At 36.9% G+C, this 13,026-nt stretch overlaps 1 protein-coding gene across 1 annotated transcript; it reads left to right on the top strand.

Annotated features, from left to right (window-relative positions):
- The first annotated feature begins 3,589 nt into the window (after window positions 1–3,589).
- LOC149740851 (SH3 domain-binding protein 5-like) lies at window positions 3,590–10,965 on the top strand. Its single transcript, XM_089872639.1, has 8 exons — window positions 3,590–3,746; window positions 4,615–4,806; window positions 5,211–5,398; window positions 6,501–6,651; window positions 8,804–9,014; window positions 9,284–9,400; window positions 9,457–9,612; window positions 10,317–10,965. Exons 1-8 carry the CDS (start codon window positions 3,699–3,701, stop codon window positions 10,511–10,513), a joined length of 1,260 nt encoding a protein of 419 aa, XP_089728765.1. The 5' UTR covers window positions 3,590–3,698; the 3' UTR covers window positions 10,514–10,965.
- The last annotated feature ends 2,061 nt before the right edge of the window (window positions 10,966–13,026 follow it).

Genomic DNA, 13,026 nt, shown 5'->3' with positions numbered 1-13,026 from the left:
AATTATTTTTTCTCTTTTGATTGAACTTCCACCGAACCGATATAAAACCACACACACATGCTGGCATGTCTCCCACGCCATTTAAGCGCTATTTTCGTAAACAAAACTCATCGAGCACTTGCAAAATCTATTCTGTGTCACTCCGTCGAAACATCGCGGAAAATTAATTTCGAATAAACAACCGATTCTGTCCGTGAGACGAACGAATAAAAAAGACACGCTAGTTTCTGCCTGAAACCGGTAATTATTCGCTTTGCGGTCACATCGTTGGGCTGGGCCTGACGAATCAACATTTCAGTGTTTCCAGACCAAAAAAACAGTGTTTCCGATCTAAATTTTCCAATGTCCTTCTTAAGCATACTGCTAATTTCGTATTGAATATCATCTGTTTTTTAGGCTTCAAAATCTAGGTAACACTGCTGTGGCAGGTTACCAACAGCGTACTTTTTAAAAATTCCTATTAACTACGAATTAATGTTTCAACCAAGGTCACTGCGTCGTGGAAAAGCACTCGAATCATCTTCCAGAAGCTGTCATTATTCTACAAACGACCTAACGTATTCGTCACTGGCCCAAATCACCGGTTATACAAATTAACCTTCGTTTAAATTATTGTTTTCTTAACTTGACTCCACATATTCAACTCAACTTTCTAAGTCTAATTGTTTTGACTCGTATTCATTTCGACGGTAATACCTCAGTTCCGAAAAGGTGTTTTAAAATCTCTAAATCTGTCTTATTAACTGCAACCAGGTGTCTTTTTACTCCCAGTTATTTGAAAGACTGTTGCCTACTTCAAACGTCGTTTATTTACTGTTTATACATGGCAGCACGCGGCTGTACATACAAGCAAATTTGCTCCGACGCGGTGTATCAAGCTGTAAAAATGTACTTCTAACATGACGTCACAATTGGCGTTGCAACGTGACAGTGAAGTTGCGCGAACGAAACTAAACGCCCAGCAAATCACAACTCAATAGAAGATTCGTCGTAAACAGCAGATAAAATAGGCGTGGACATGAACGCCCTAAAGATTACGAACGTCTATCCTGCAGTTCGTCGATACTTATTCCAAAAATCTGCTTACCGCCGCATTGTACACTTTTTGTCACTAACTAAATCTATCGAGTTCAAATCCTCGCTTTTATCTGTCATCCTATCTTTTCTGCAGTCTATGTTCTGACCGCTCGCACTATCGCAATGTTTCTTTCTACCTTCATAATCCTACTTATTTCACTGATCTATATCACCTTGCCATAAACCAATTACAATTAGTGTATTGCGGATGCACTTGACCATTTAACCTTACTTTCTTTATGACGTAACAACCATGTTTGTGAGTTCATAAGCCTCCACCGTAAAGTTGAAGTTCATTCTACAATTCCGCCCAGCGATGATGTTTTATGACGTAACAACCGGCGTTGTTACATCCTCATACCGTAATTAACCACGGCGCGAACGTTGCCGCCCATACACAAGAGCTAAGTAGTTAATAACACCACAATTCCCCCGGCCCATGATGATAATTACTGCGACTTACTGCGTCGCAACTTTTCGAGTAAAATCGACGACTAAAACTGCTCGTTTTCCCAGCGACATTTACCGTATAACTGCGATAATAACTAACACGCACTCGTATATACTTTACTTCCTGCGCAAAGTTCAGTTACACGCCAAGTCATTTTAACTGTAAACTTCACCGAAAAGCGAAAATTATAAATTTCGTCAAACTGATTATAAATACGGGAGAAATCATCGAATTCAATTTAAATGAAAAATTATTGATTCCTAAAAGGAAATTATCTCGTTTTAATACTTCCTTTAACTTTCATAAATTAAATTTTAGAACCGTAAATCTGTCCCGCATTATTGAACCCTAAATTTATAACCAATTTCTAATCGCTAGCGTTAAATCAGTTTCTTTACTAGGAAGACGGAAACTTTTTTGTACTTGTTTACACGTATGCATTACGTTGGGGTAAGATGGGACAAGTTTTTATTCTCTTTTCTCGCGTCGCATTTGGTACAAAGAATAATTGTACAATAGCCGTATGGCCCCGCGACTCTAATACAGCGTTGTTAATAGTTTAAAACACGTCCAGAAAATGTGGGATATAAGAACTAACGGTATCCCATATTACCTCATCTACTATTTGGCGTTCTTTATAATATTGTGGTGCTCACGAGCACTGGTTCTGTGATGCAGTTCAAAAAGTAATTGTAAAACAATTTAAAATGCGAATCTTGCGTTAAATACCTCTCGTCTGTTCTTAACTGTAAATAGGTATTTTTATTTCGAAGAAATGTGCCTCCGCGTTTAATTTTATAACCATCGTTAAAATATGAATAAAATGCAAACAAAAGTCTCATTCATCAAAATGCAATTGTCCGTATATAACTACCACCAATTATAGCAACATCTAAAATCGTTGTTTTCAATTGTTTGTCGTTGTTAATGCTATATTTATGTGGTCGGGCACGCGACTGCCCTTCGTCCCTAAGCCCTGAACTGACATTGTTTACAAAATAAAGACTTGTTTAGATTAAAGTCTCAGTGTAGTACCTGCGTATATACAAGGTGCGTATACAATATAGGTTAAAATACCGTAACCTTTATTAATGAATGGACTTACATATGCAATCCGCACATAACGGGTCAACAATTTAAAAACGGGTTAAAAGTTCACATATTTATAGTAGGGTGAAGAAATGAGACACCTTTTCATTCTATTTTCTTGTATCATTTACTAGTAAACGCAAACCTTAAAAAATTATAAACCTGTATCCTCACGACTCTCATAGGCCGTTGTTAATTGTTTAAAACAGACTCAGGATATTTAAACATTATGTGATAAAGGTGTCCCGTCTTACCCCACAGTGTAGCCAACTTGAATAATAATAAACCGTTTTTTGTCAGTTGTTCTAATGGTTATTGACCTTGGTCTTTTGGGTTCCCTTGTCGCATTTTAAACCCATATATTTGTTTGCATTCTGAAACGGACTTACGTTTTAATTACAGCCCAACAATATACAGCGACTTTGCATATTCATCCGTATAGGAAACTGGTGTAATTATCCAGCGCGCCACTGTATTTAGGTTTGACAAATCGTTCGCATTATGCCGTCACAACCTCAATTAATGATCTCGGAAACAAACGTCGCCTGCAAGACGCAATCGTGCGTGTCGCTGCACGGATATTATTATGACGTCACAATTGAATTGCATTCTCTGCCTGGCACAAGTTATCCATTTACTCGGTACTTTGTGCAACATCGGCTCGGTTTGTAATTTACAATTGATCAGCGTATTTGATTTATATTGTTATAAAGTACTGAAGGTGTTTATGTTATTGTAGCCTTGCATTAAGCGTGAACCATATGCTGGAATATTGATTAACGTTAACGTAGGCAGTTTTGTTATCTGTCGGAGATTTATAAAGTTAGCTGTTTATATTTCGGTAGATTCAACTTAGTTAAGAGTTTGTATAGGTTTCGTGGCGAACCTATTTACAGTTGTGCCTGCATTTTCTGTGAAAATGGTTACCTAGTGGGTTTATTCGTTTATGCATGTATTAATATGCTCAAATTTGTTTTGGCATTTATATTTTAGTGGATTCAACTTAGACTTTAGAATAGGTTTGTAGCGAAGCTATACAGCTGTGCCTGTTTCCTGTTTTGTTTGCACTGCTATATTTAACATGGACGACCAAAGTAAAGAAGAAGAAAGTCTAGATCCTCGTGTACAGGTAACTAACATTAATAAGTATAACTGTTGTTTTCGTAACATCCAGTATTGTGATATGCAATATACTGTAAAGTATTGAAAGTAATGTGTTTACTGTGAAATTGGACGATAACGTAAAGATGTACCATATTACCCCAACTATACCAGATTGGGATCTTTTATGCTCCTGGTGTCGATCGAGTCTGTAGGGACATTTTTCTTTATGCCTCAAATGAACGATTATGGTCATTAGATGGCGGTGTCCATTACGGCAACATAATATGTACTGTCAGTCAGAATTGAGATGTATTTGTTTGACCATTAAATCAATTCTGTACATGTCCTCAATGAAACGTGATTTAATGTTTGAAAATAAAAAATGATTTTACGCCACTGGTATAAAAATTTACTCTAGAGTCTAGACTAATGCATTGTGATGTATAAATAATTTCTGTGACGTTTCCGGAAAAATTCCCCGACTTTATATAGGAAATTTTGTCTCGTGTCTTTGGTGCCAGAAACGTTTAGAAACGTTTTCAGGCAATCAGTTATAATGTTGGGCCAAACACAGCGTATGCTGCAAATAATTTATTTGGTTGGTTTGTTGACTTTCGGTCTTGCCTTGTGTGTGTACTGTAGTGTGTTTTGGTGGCGCAACTACTTTTACACTAATACAAACGCAATAAATCATAGCTCAGAGGTTGCAACATAAAACGGTTTCACTTTATGCACAGTTGGATTCTAACATTTTGTTAATTAACATATCACAACATTTGAAATATCAATAAATTTCCAGAAAAATTTGTATTAGTTTCTTTACAAAGTTTTGTCTCTTTTTATAACCTAAAGTTTGTCTTAAAGTTATTTTTTCATCTAATTTTCTTTGCCAGGGCGAGCTAGAGACCATGAACCAGTGCACCGATCGAATAAACAGCCTCGAGCTCGAAATCTCAGAAGAAAGATTAAAATTTAAGAATTTACTCTCCTACGCCACCCAGCAGATATCTACATTGGGAAAGAAGTACTCTAGGTGGATCGAGAGAGCCAGGCCTTACTATGACGCAGCTAAACAAGCAAAACAGGTTTGGTAAACTGCATCTTGGCGCCAACTTTTTGTTATTTGTATCGTTTTTTTGGTAATGACTGTGTTTTTAACAATTAACAACAGTCTTTGGAAGTCGTGAATACAATGTTATAATTTTGTGAATGTTCTTTGTTTATACTACCAAAAAAAACGAATGAAGAGGTGTCCCATTTCCCCCCACCCTACTATACATAGATTTAAATTTTTCTTCTTTGGTACCACGTAAAATGGTTTGCAAAGTATATGTGACTGTCATGAACGAATAATGCGCTATTTATCCTCGCTTGGCGAGGCAACGGTAGTCGTTATAGCAAGGGTGTTCTGTTTCACACATCTCATGGGCTACAAGCTTTTGCATTTTTTAAAAATATTGTTTTACAAATATATCACTTATTTACACAGGCACACAGCGCCCTCTTGCGAGCGGTCCACAACTACCAGAAATCGAACGGGATTCACAGAGCAGCAAAGGAAACGATTTCCTTGGCAGAGCAACGACTTCAAGAATTCCCAGGGCAAGAGGTCGACGCTGCTTGGCAGGAGATGCTCAATCTACAAACTGAAAGATTCATGGCAGCGGAGGCAGACAGGTCGATTATGACGTGACACTGCCGCTTGTGACGTGCATCCCCCCTTTTAAGCAACGCACTTTACTTACAGTGACGTGCGAGCTGCTATTTTTAATTATACTGTCGCGTGATCGGAGCGAGAAAACTTGATTCTCGAGAGCCTCGTTAATTGATCGGCGGGGCCACTCGAACCAATCTGCGGCCGGATTTTACATTTTCCCGATCTTCGATTTCCGTTGAGCAAATATCCGATATCATAGATTTAAAAAGACGTAAAAAATCCCGGGTGTCTTCGTTTCGTTGAACATAACGAACGATCGCGCTTAATTACATTCTCTACGCTTTATTAATTATGCGAACGGAGGTTTTCAGCTTATGACGTATTGAATCCGCATCGATGTGAAAAACCGATGACTTTTAAATAATTTTGAGCTGTTTTCGGAATACTGTCACATTTCTTCAAATAAAGATTGGAATCTTGCGTGCAATAAAAACTGCATTAGGTCGCAATTAGTAAAACGCCAACGTTCGTAAAATACCGCCATTTTAGGTTGTTGTAACTTATACATACACCGTGGGAATAACTTACAAACTAATTTGCGGGTAATTAGCCCGAAATATACTTTAGCCAACCCTTTGTTATATATACATTGTCTTATATATTATACATTGCTACTTCTCTATAGTTATAACATCGCACTTTTTATTTGGGTCAATAAGATAAAACAATTTCACCTAATATATAGTAGGTTGGGGGAAGATGGGACACCTTTTCATTTTATTTTCTTGTCCCATTTGGTTGTAAACAAAGAGCATTTAAATAATTATAAAACCGTATCCCCACGACTCTCATATAGACCGTTGTTAATTGTTTAAAACATGATTAGGGTACTTGGTTATTATGTGCTAAAGGTGTCCCGTCTTCCCCCGCCCTAATATACCAATTATTTTCCATGTGGAACTGATAGTTTGATGCTAACAAGTTATATACAAATTTTCACCAAATTTTCATTTTGTCAACAGTAGGCATAGAATTCCCAGTTACAGTACAATTAAACTTGTGTAAAATATCACAATCTATAACCAGCACATATCAACATCTCCTTATATTGAATGTATACAGAACACGAAGCCAGCGCATTCACCAGCAAGCTGCTCGCAGATATGAATACCTGGATCAAAAAGCCCAAAAAATCAAATCGAAACACAAACGTTCAACATCTAGAAGTCGTGTCTACTTCGAAACTAAAGAAAAACTGGAACTTTCTCTTCAGGTGTGTTTGTGCGGCTGTATAGTGGGTGGGGGAAGATGGGACACCTTACCATTCTATTTTCTCGTCCCATTTGGTAGTAAACAAAGAACATTCATGATCAAGATATTATTTGCTAAAAATGTCTCATCTTACCCCACAGTAATATACTTAAAAGTTTATATACAAAATATCAACCTGTGTTTATGGATTCTATTCTATGTGTGTAAGGCCCACGAGTGCACGCCCTATGCCCTAGGATTTAGGCCAAGATTGGCCCATTACCCCATGTTTTATGTATATATCACTGCACCTTTTGTGGCTAATCATAGATGTAAGATTCTCATTTTTACAAACAGTTTTTCATATATAGTACTGTGGGAAGATGGGACACATTTAGCACATAATGTCTAGATGAACGTGTTTTAAACAATTAAAAACGAGTCGTGAGGATACGGTTTTATAATTCTTTGTATGTTCTTTGTTTACTATAATGGAATGAGAAAATGTATGTTCTTTTCTTACTATTTCTCCACCCTACTATATATCTCCAAATTAAATCATAATCTATAATAATCTATATTGTTAAAGAATTGGCAAGGTGTCATTATTTCACGTTTCTGCATTGATATATAATGGAATTGAATATATTTGAAAGCTTTTATGTTTAATTTATTATGTGGTCTACATTTTTACTGACTGCCTAATTATCTAGACAGTGAATTTGGAATTTTGGCGTGTGGTCGGGTGTATAGTCTACGCTTATACAGCTTGTCCTATAAATAGACTAAACAGACTTGTGCTTACCCGTTTTATAATAGCACGGCTTTCGCCCGAGACTGTTGGATAAGTATCTTTCGCTGGCCCTGTTTGCTGATAAGCCTTTTAAGTAAACTAAGTGTGAAACAACTTTAATAATGTATGCTATGATCCAAAAATACAGAACACGCGAGATAGCATCATACCGTAAGCTTCGCATGCGATGCACGGTGATATGGCCGTCGTTGTAATTCTCTCCTTTAATTAATTCATGTATCTTTCGATCATATATTAAAATATGAAAGTGAATAGCACGTATTAATGTAGTTGAACGTTACTGTTTTCGTCTTTCTGCCGTATTTCCGGTAACAGTATGTGTTTAATACGCCCGAGAACTGTAAGAGCCATTAACTACATTATATATGGGGAAAGACGAGACACACCTTTAGCACATAATATCCAAATATCCTGATCGTGTTTTAAACAATTGACAACGGTCTATAGGAGTCGTGAGGATGTGGTTTTATAATTTTTTAAATGTTCTTTTTTTACTACAATTGGAACGATAATATAGAGTGAAAGGTGTCCCATCTTCCCCCACCCTGCTATTTATCTGTTCGTAATTATGCTTGTTAATCACGCGATTTATATGTGTTTACATTCACATATATTCTCCACAATTCGTCTTAACTGATTTTAGCAGCCGTCCACAACTAACTTAATCGATGTTTTTGTTGTTTTTTCTGAAAACGAAATAAAAGTTAAATATAAACCACCAACAAGCATATCTCACCACATTTTTTATTAAAAACTGATAAAACTGTTCAAAAATTAAGTTTCTTACTTTTTAGGAGATTTGTTCCAGGATTATAAAAACTAAATCAATGTCACATTAGCGCGTGTCTTGTAAACCGAGGATTACCCCACCAAGTATTCCAACATGTCGTACAAAGCTTGCAAACGAGTTTATCGACACACGTTACCCCATAGAGGGCGGATTATTATGGCATTGCGAAACCCTGTTGTCACTCAATTTAACGATCGAAACCTTTCCTAATGTACAGGACCGAACCTTTGGAATTGAATCCAATAAAATCTATTTCGTTTATTCATTGTAAACTTGCAGTATAATGAACCTTTACCGGCTGTATAAACTTCACACTACAGTTAGATGAGGTGTATAGGCATTTTTTTTAAATTATAAAAACATTTTAATAAAAAATACAGTATCATTTATTCTATTTACTGTCAAACACAACTTGTTTTACACTTTTTCTTGTTCATGTTTTAGCAAAAAAATGAGGTCTAAGTCAAATTTCAAACAAATAAATGTCAAGTCATACAGTGTATGACTGATCTTGTATTAAAGTCAACTGTCACAGCATGACGATAACGTTTCGTTTCCAATCTATCACAGCAACAACGCCAAAAAGTTGATGAACTGAGTCGAAAAATCGAGGATTCAAAAGCGAAATATCGCGAAGCTCTTGCGAGACTCGGGATGATATCGCAGGAGATTCACGAGAGGAGGAAAATCGCCTCCGAGGAAATCCTGCGCGAACTCGACGACGAAGTTGATTCCACATCATCTTTAACCGAGCTAGATCTTAGCGGACCAAAGGATTACGGTAAATACGGTTTAAGGAGTTTTTAAGACAAGACTAAAACCAAACACCTTTGTATTATAACAACTGTGGTTGCCCGTCACGCAAAGATAAATAAGTTACATTCATTTTTCCGCAAAGTGATATATATACGTCAATACGTGGTAACTCGTAAGCTGGCACGAGGTGTATGAAACATGACACCCGTGTTATGGCGACTATACTTGCCCCACCATGCGAGGATAAACAAGTTACATTCGTTTAGGTTTGTAAACATTTTCCCTCCATCACAGAAAACATTGATGATCTCGAGGCAGATCTCGAAACTTTCTCTTTTAATGACGTAGACAGTGACGTCAGTTTGAGCGGATCTGATGAGGACTGGGATGAGAGTGACACTAGCGCCAGCAGTGAGTGATGACGTCATTATATGTCGTCACAACTATGTTTACGTCATTTTTTTAAGGTGGACGTACGTCATCGTCGACGTCACCGGGAGTCGTCCGACGTCATTCATCACGTCACAAAGTCTTACGTCAGGTGAGCTCAAACTCAGCTGATGACGACACATGTTCCGTTACAAGGAGAAACAGACGAAAGAAACTGACCCCACCTAAACAAGGTGAGATAAGGCCACAACAATAAAAGTTGGACAACACACTTTTGCAGGAAAACTGGCCGTAGTTTTGTGTCCAACAAAACACAGCGGATAAAAGGATTATGCTTAACTTTTCCACATGCAAAATATTGCAGTCATCGAAGACATAAAACAACAGTGGCAGTTTCTGTGACCCTTGGTAAACTGATAGTGCATAATAGCCTTTGTGACGTCATATTTAAAATATAGTGTAGCCGAAATTCCTTTAAACCTTTAAGGTTTTAAAACATCCTCGGAGATAAATGTCAAATTATAATCTAATATTGTATTTTTCTTGGCGCGTCGTATTGGCATTTTCGACGTCATATGTTTGACAAAAGCATGACGCAACCCAATGACGTCATACATGGATTTAATCCGGAAGAATACGTAAATCGGTCGAATAAATAATGAGTGCCAACATTAACATGTAAATTTAGTATTATACACAGGTCAGTTTAGCAGAGTCGTTTCTCACCACCAAAATACTAAGTTCGCTGTATTAATAATATAATTATAACACCTTTTCTTTGTCTCTTCCATTACGGAAGAGTGAAGATAGAAAAATATTTGAAACGAAAAGACAGGTTATAGCGACAACATGTTAGACTAGCATTTTAACATGCTGGTATTCAATATAACATAATTTCACATTATTATACAATACTAATTTATTAATTTCTACACAGATGCCCTATTAGAAGAAACTCCCGTTTTTGCCCCTCAAGCCCCCCAAAAGCCAGCGATACCCCCCAAACCAGCGGCCCTGCGTCGACCTTCAGCAGCCAAATCCACCATTATGACGTATGACACCCTGCATGGCGTGGTTGCCAATGGTAACGAGGACAAATCGCAGGATTACGATATTTTCGAAGATTTATGTTGATAAATGAGTTGGGAAATATGTGACATATCAAGGCTAAATGTGCCTAGTAGGGCCATGGCGTATTTTCTTTCAGAGACATTATATAGTAGGGTGGGGGAAGATGGGACACCTTTAGCTCATAATAACCAAATAACCCTTTGTTTACTACCAAATTGGAGGAGAAAATAGATTGAAAAAGTGTTCCATCTTCCCCCACTCTACTACTATAATTATTTTTTTCAATAGCGAATCTAGGACATTTATAATTAGGTAAATGCCAATATTTGTCTCGTGTGGCGGGTCAACCACAGGCGTCATAACACGAGTGTTCTGTTTCATACACCTCGCGCCCGCTTATTACGAGTTACCATGTATGAATAAATGAATGCAACTTTTTTATTTTCAAAATGTTGAGAAAACGGCAGTCGTTAAAACATGTTCTTGACCAACATGACTTTGTTATATTTATATAACGATTATATCAGTTTCTACATATTATGCAATGTTTATTCTTCTAACAAGAGAAAGTATTTTGTTTCCGCTAATCCCCAAATAATAATGCGGATTCTTGGGTTAGATAATGATACGTTGTTTGTTGAATGTACTCATTTCGTCGTAAGTAATGTACAAATCTATAGAATATCGAACAAAAAATAACCATGCATTATTCAAGCTTTTTAAAAATTCATGCACACGTACGTAACTACAAAGGGACAAACTCTAAATATGCTTTCTGGCACTAAACGGCCAATTAGTAATTCGCGACGCCGCTTTAGCGTGTGATGTGCGAAGAAAAACAGCATTTGTGCCAATGAAGCAGCGCGTCTTGTGACGTCACAAGTCAAAGTTTCTGGGGAATCGGCGCCGCGTCGCCAATGCAGAGGACTTGCTTTGTTCTTATTGATCTGTAGTGTTTTTTCGTACAAGAAATGAACAATTTTTGGTCACAAATCCAGCCGATCTTTTTGCTCTATCAGTGTTTAATAATTTAGAAGTGCGGTGCGCCAAAGACAAGACTTATCCTCATAATTGTGCGGTAAGCGACGTTTTCGCGCTTTTTTCCTACTTTTTGTTGCCCAAAATATTCCAGGCGAGAATTGTTAGAGCTTTAAAAGCGAAGTGCGGAGGCAATCAGGTTCAAAACGAATTTGAGCTTTAGGACGAAGGGTCATCTTTCTTGAGATGGCTTATAGCTTTTAAGTGGAAAGCTCAAGTGCGAACGTTATGGTTAAATATTGCATTGGTTTTAAACAAAGTCTTATTACAATTTTTAGATGATAACCTTGCTAGTGTAAATGTGCTTTAGAGAACCCAACATTTGTGTCGTGTTTTTTATTTAAATGATTAAGATACGCTCACAATGGCCGTGAGATGCTTGCAGCTGTTGCAGCTGTTGCTTGCAAGGTTTTTCCAATTTGCAAAAGTAATAGTTTGCTAAGATTTTGTTTAATTTTTGTTAATGTTATCTAGGCTGTAAAAACTTTTCCGCTTTTTTAAAAAAAATAGTTATGAAAAAAAATATTTGGAATTAAACTGATTATTTTATAGAGCCGACAGGTAGCCGCGCGTAAAATTTATAATTAGGGAATAATTGAGCTGTAATACTGTGGGAAACAAAAACATTTTTATAAAAATTAGCCCCAAAAATCATCAGACTACCTGTTTAGTAAGATAGGACACTTTTAGCAGATAATATCCAAATATCTTGAACGTGTTTTAAACAATTAACAACGGTCTATATTGGAGTCGCGTGAGGATACGGTTTATAATTCTTTGAATGTTCTTTGTTTACTACCAAATGGAAAAAGAAAATAGAACGAAATTGTGTTCTGTTTTTCCCCACCCTATACTATAGTAGAATGGGGGAAGACGGGACACCTTTAGCATATAATATCCAAACATTTTGATCATGTTTTAAAAAATTAACAACGGTCTATGGAAGTCGTGGGGATAAGGTTTCATAATTATTTGAATATTCTATGCTTTCTACCAAATTGGACGAAAAAACAGACTCAAAAGGTGTCCCATCTTCCCCCACCCTACTATATATTCGATTCGCATTTCTGTTGCGAAACTCTAGTTATAAAGGCCATGTAGTCTACACACGCCAGCTGCTAGATATATATAATGACTTCAACCTTTTGATCATGGGCTCGATATTAATCATCTGTTGTTTAATTTAACTCGGATTTTTAGATTTCAGATACCGCATTAATTCTAATTGATGAGGGCTTGGCCAAAGCTTTTTGTTTCATCTGCTTTTTGTTAATGATGAACTGTGATTAAAGGCAACGTAATCAATAATTGTCAAACCTGCTGGCGTTTTTGCAATAATCATATTATATGTTTGCTTAAGCCTATCTACGTTATATATTTTACGCTAGGAGTGATTGGGCAAGACAATATCCTGCACTCCGCTGACGACAGATAGCATCTAGCTGTTTTATTTAAAGGTCTACCCATTGGAATATATTTGTACTTTTTCTGTGTCCGTAATAATGCCAGGGTGCTTATTTTATTTTTTAAAGGCGAGG

This window comes from Ciona robusta, chromosome 2 (assembly GCF_009617815.1).
Source record: "Ciona robusta chromosome 2, ASM961781v2".
NCBI lineage: Eukaryota > Metazoa > Chordata > Ascidiacea > Phlebobranchia > Cionidae > Ciona > Ciona robusta.
This window is presented reverse-complemented; position numbering and strand designations above follow the sequence as displayed.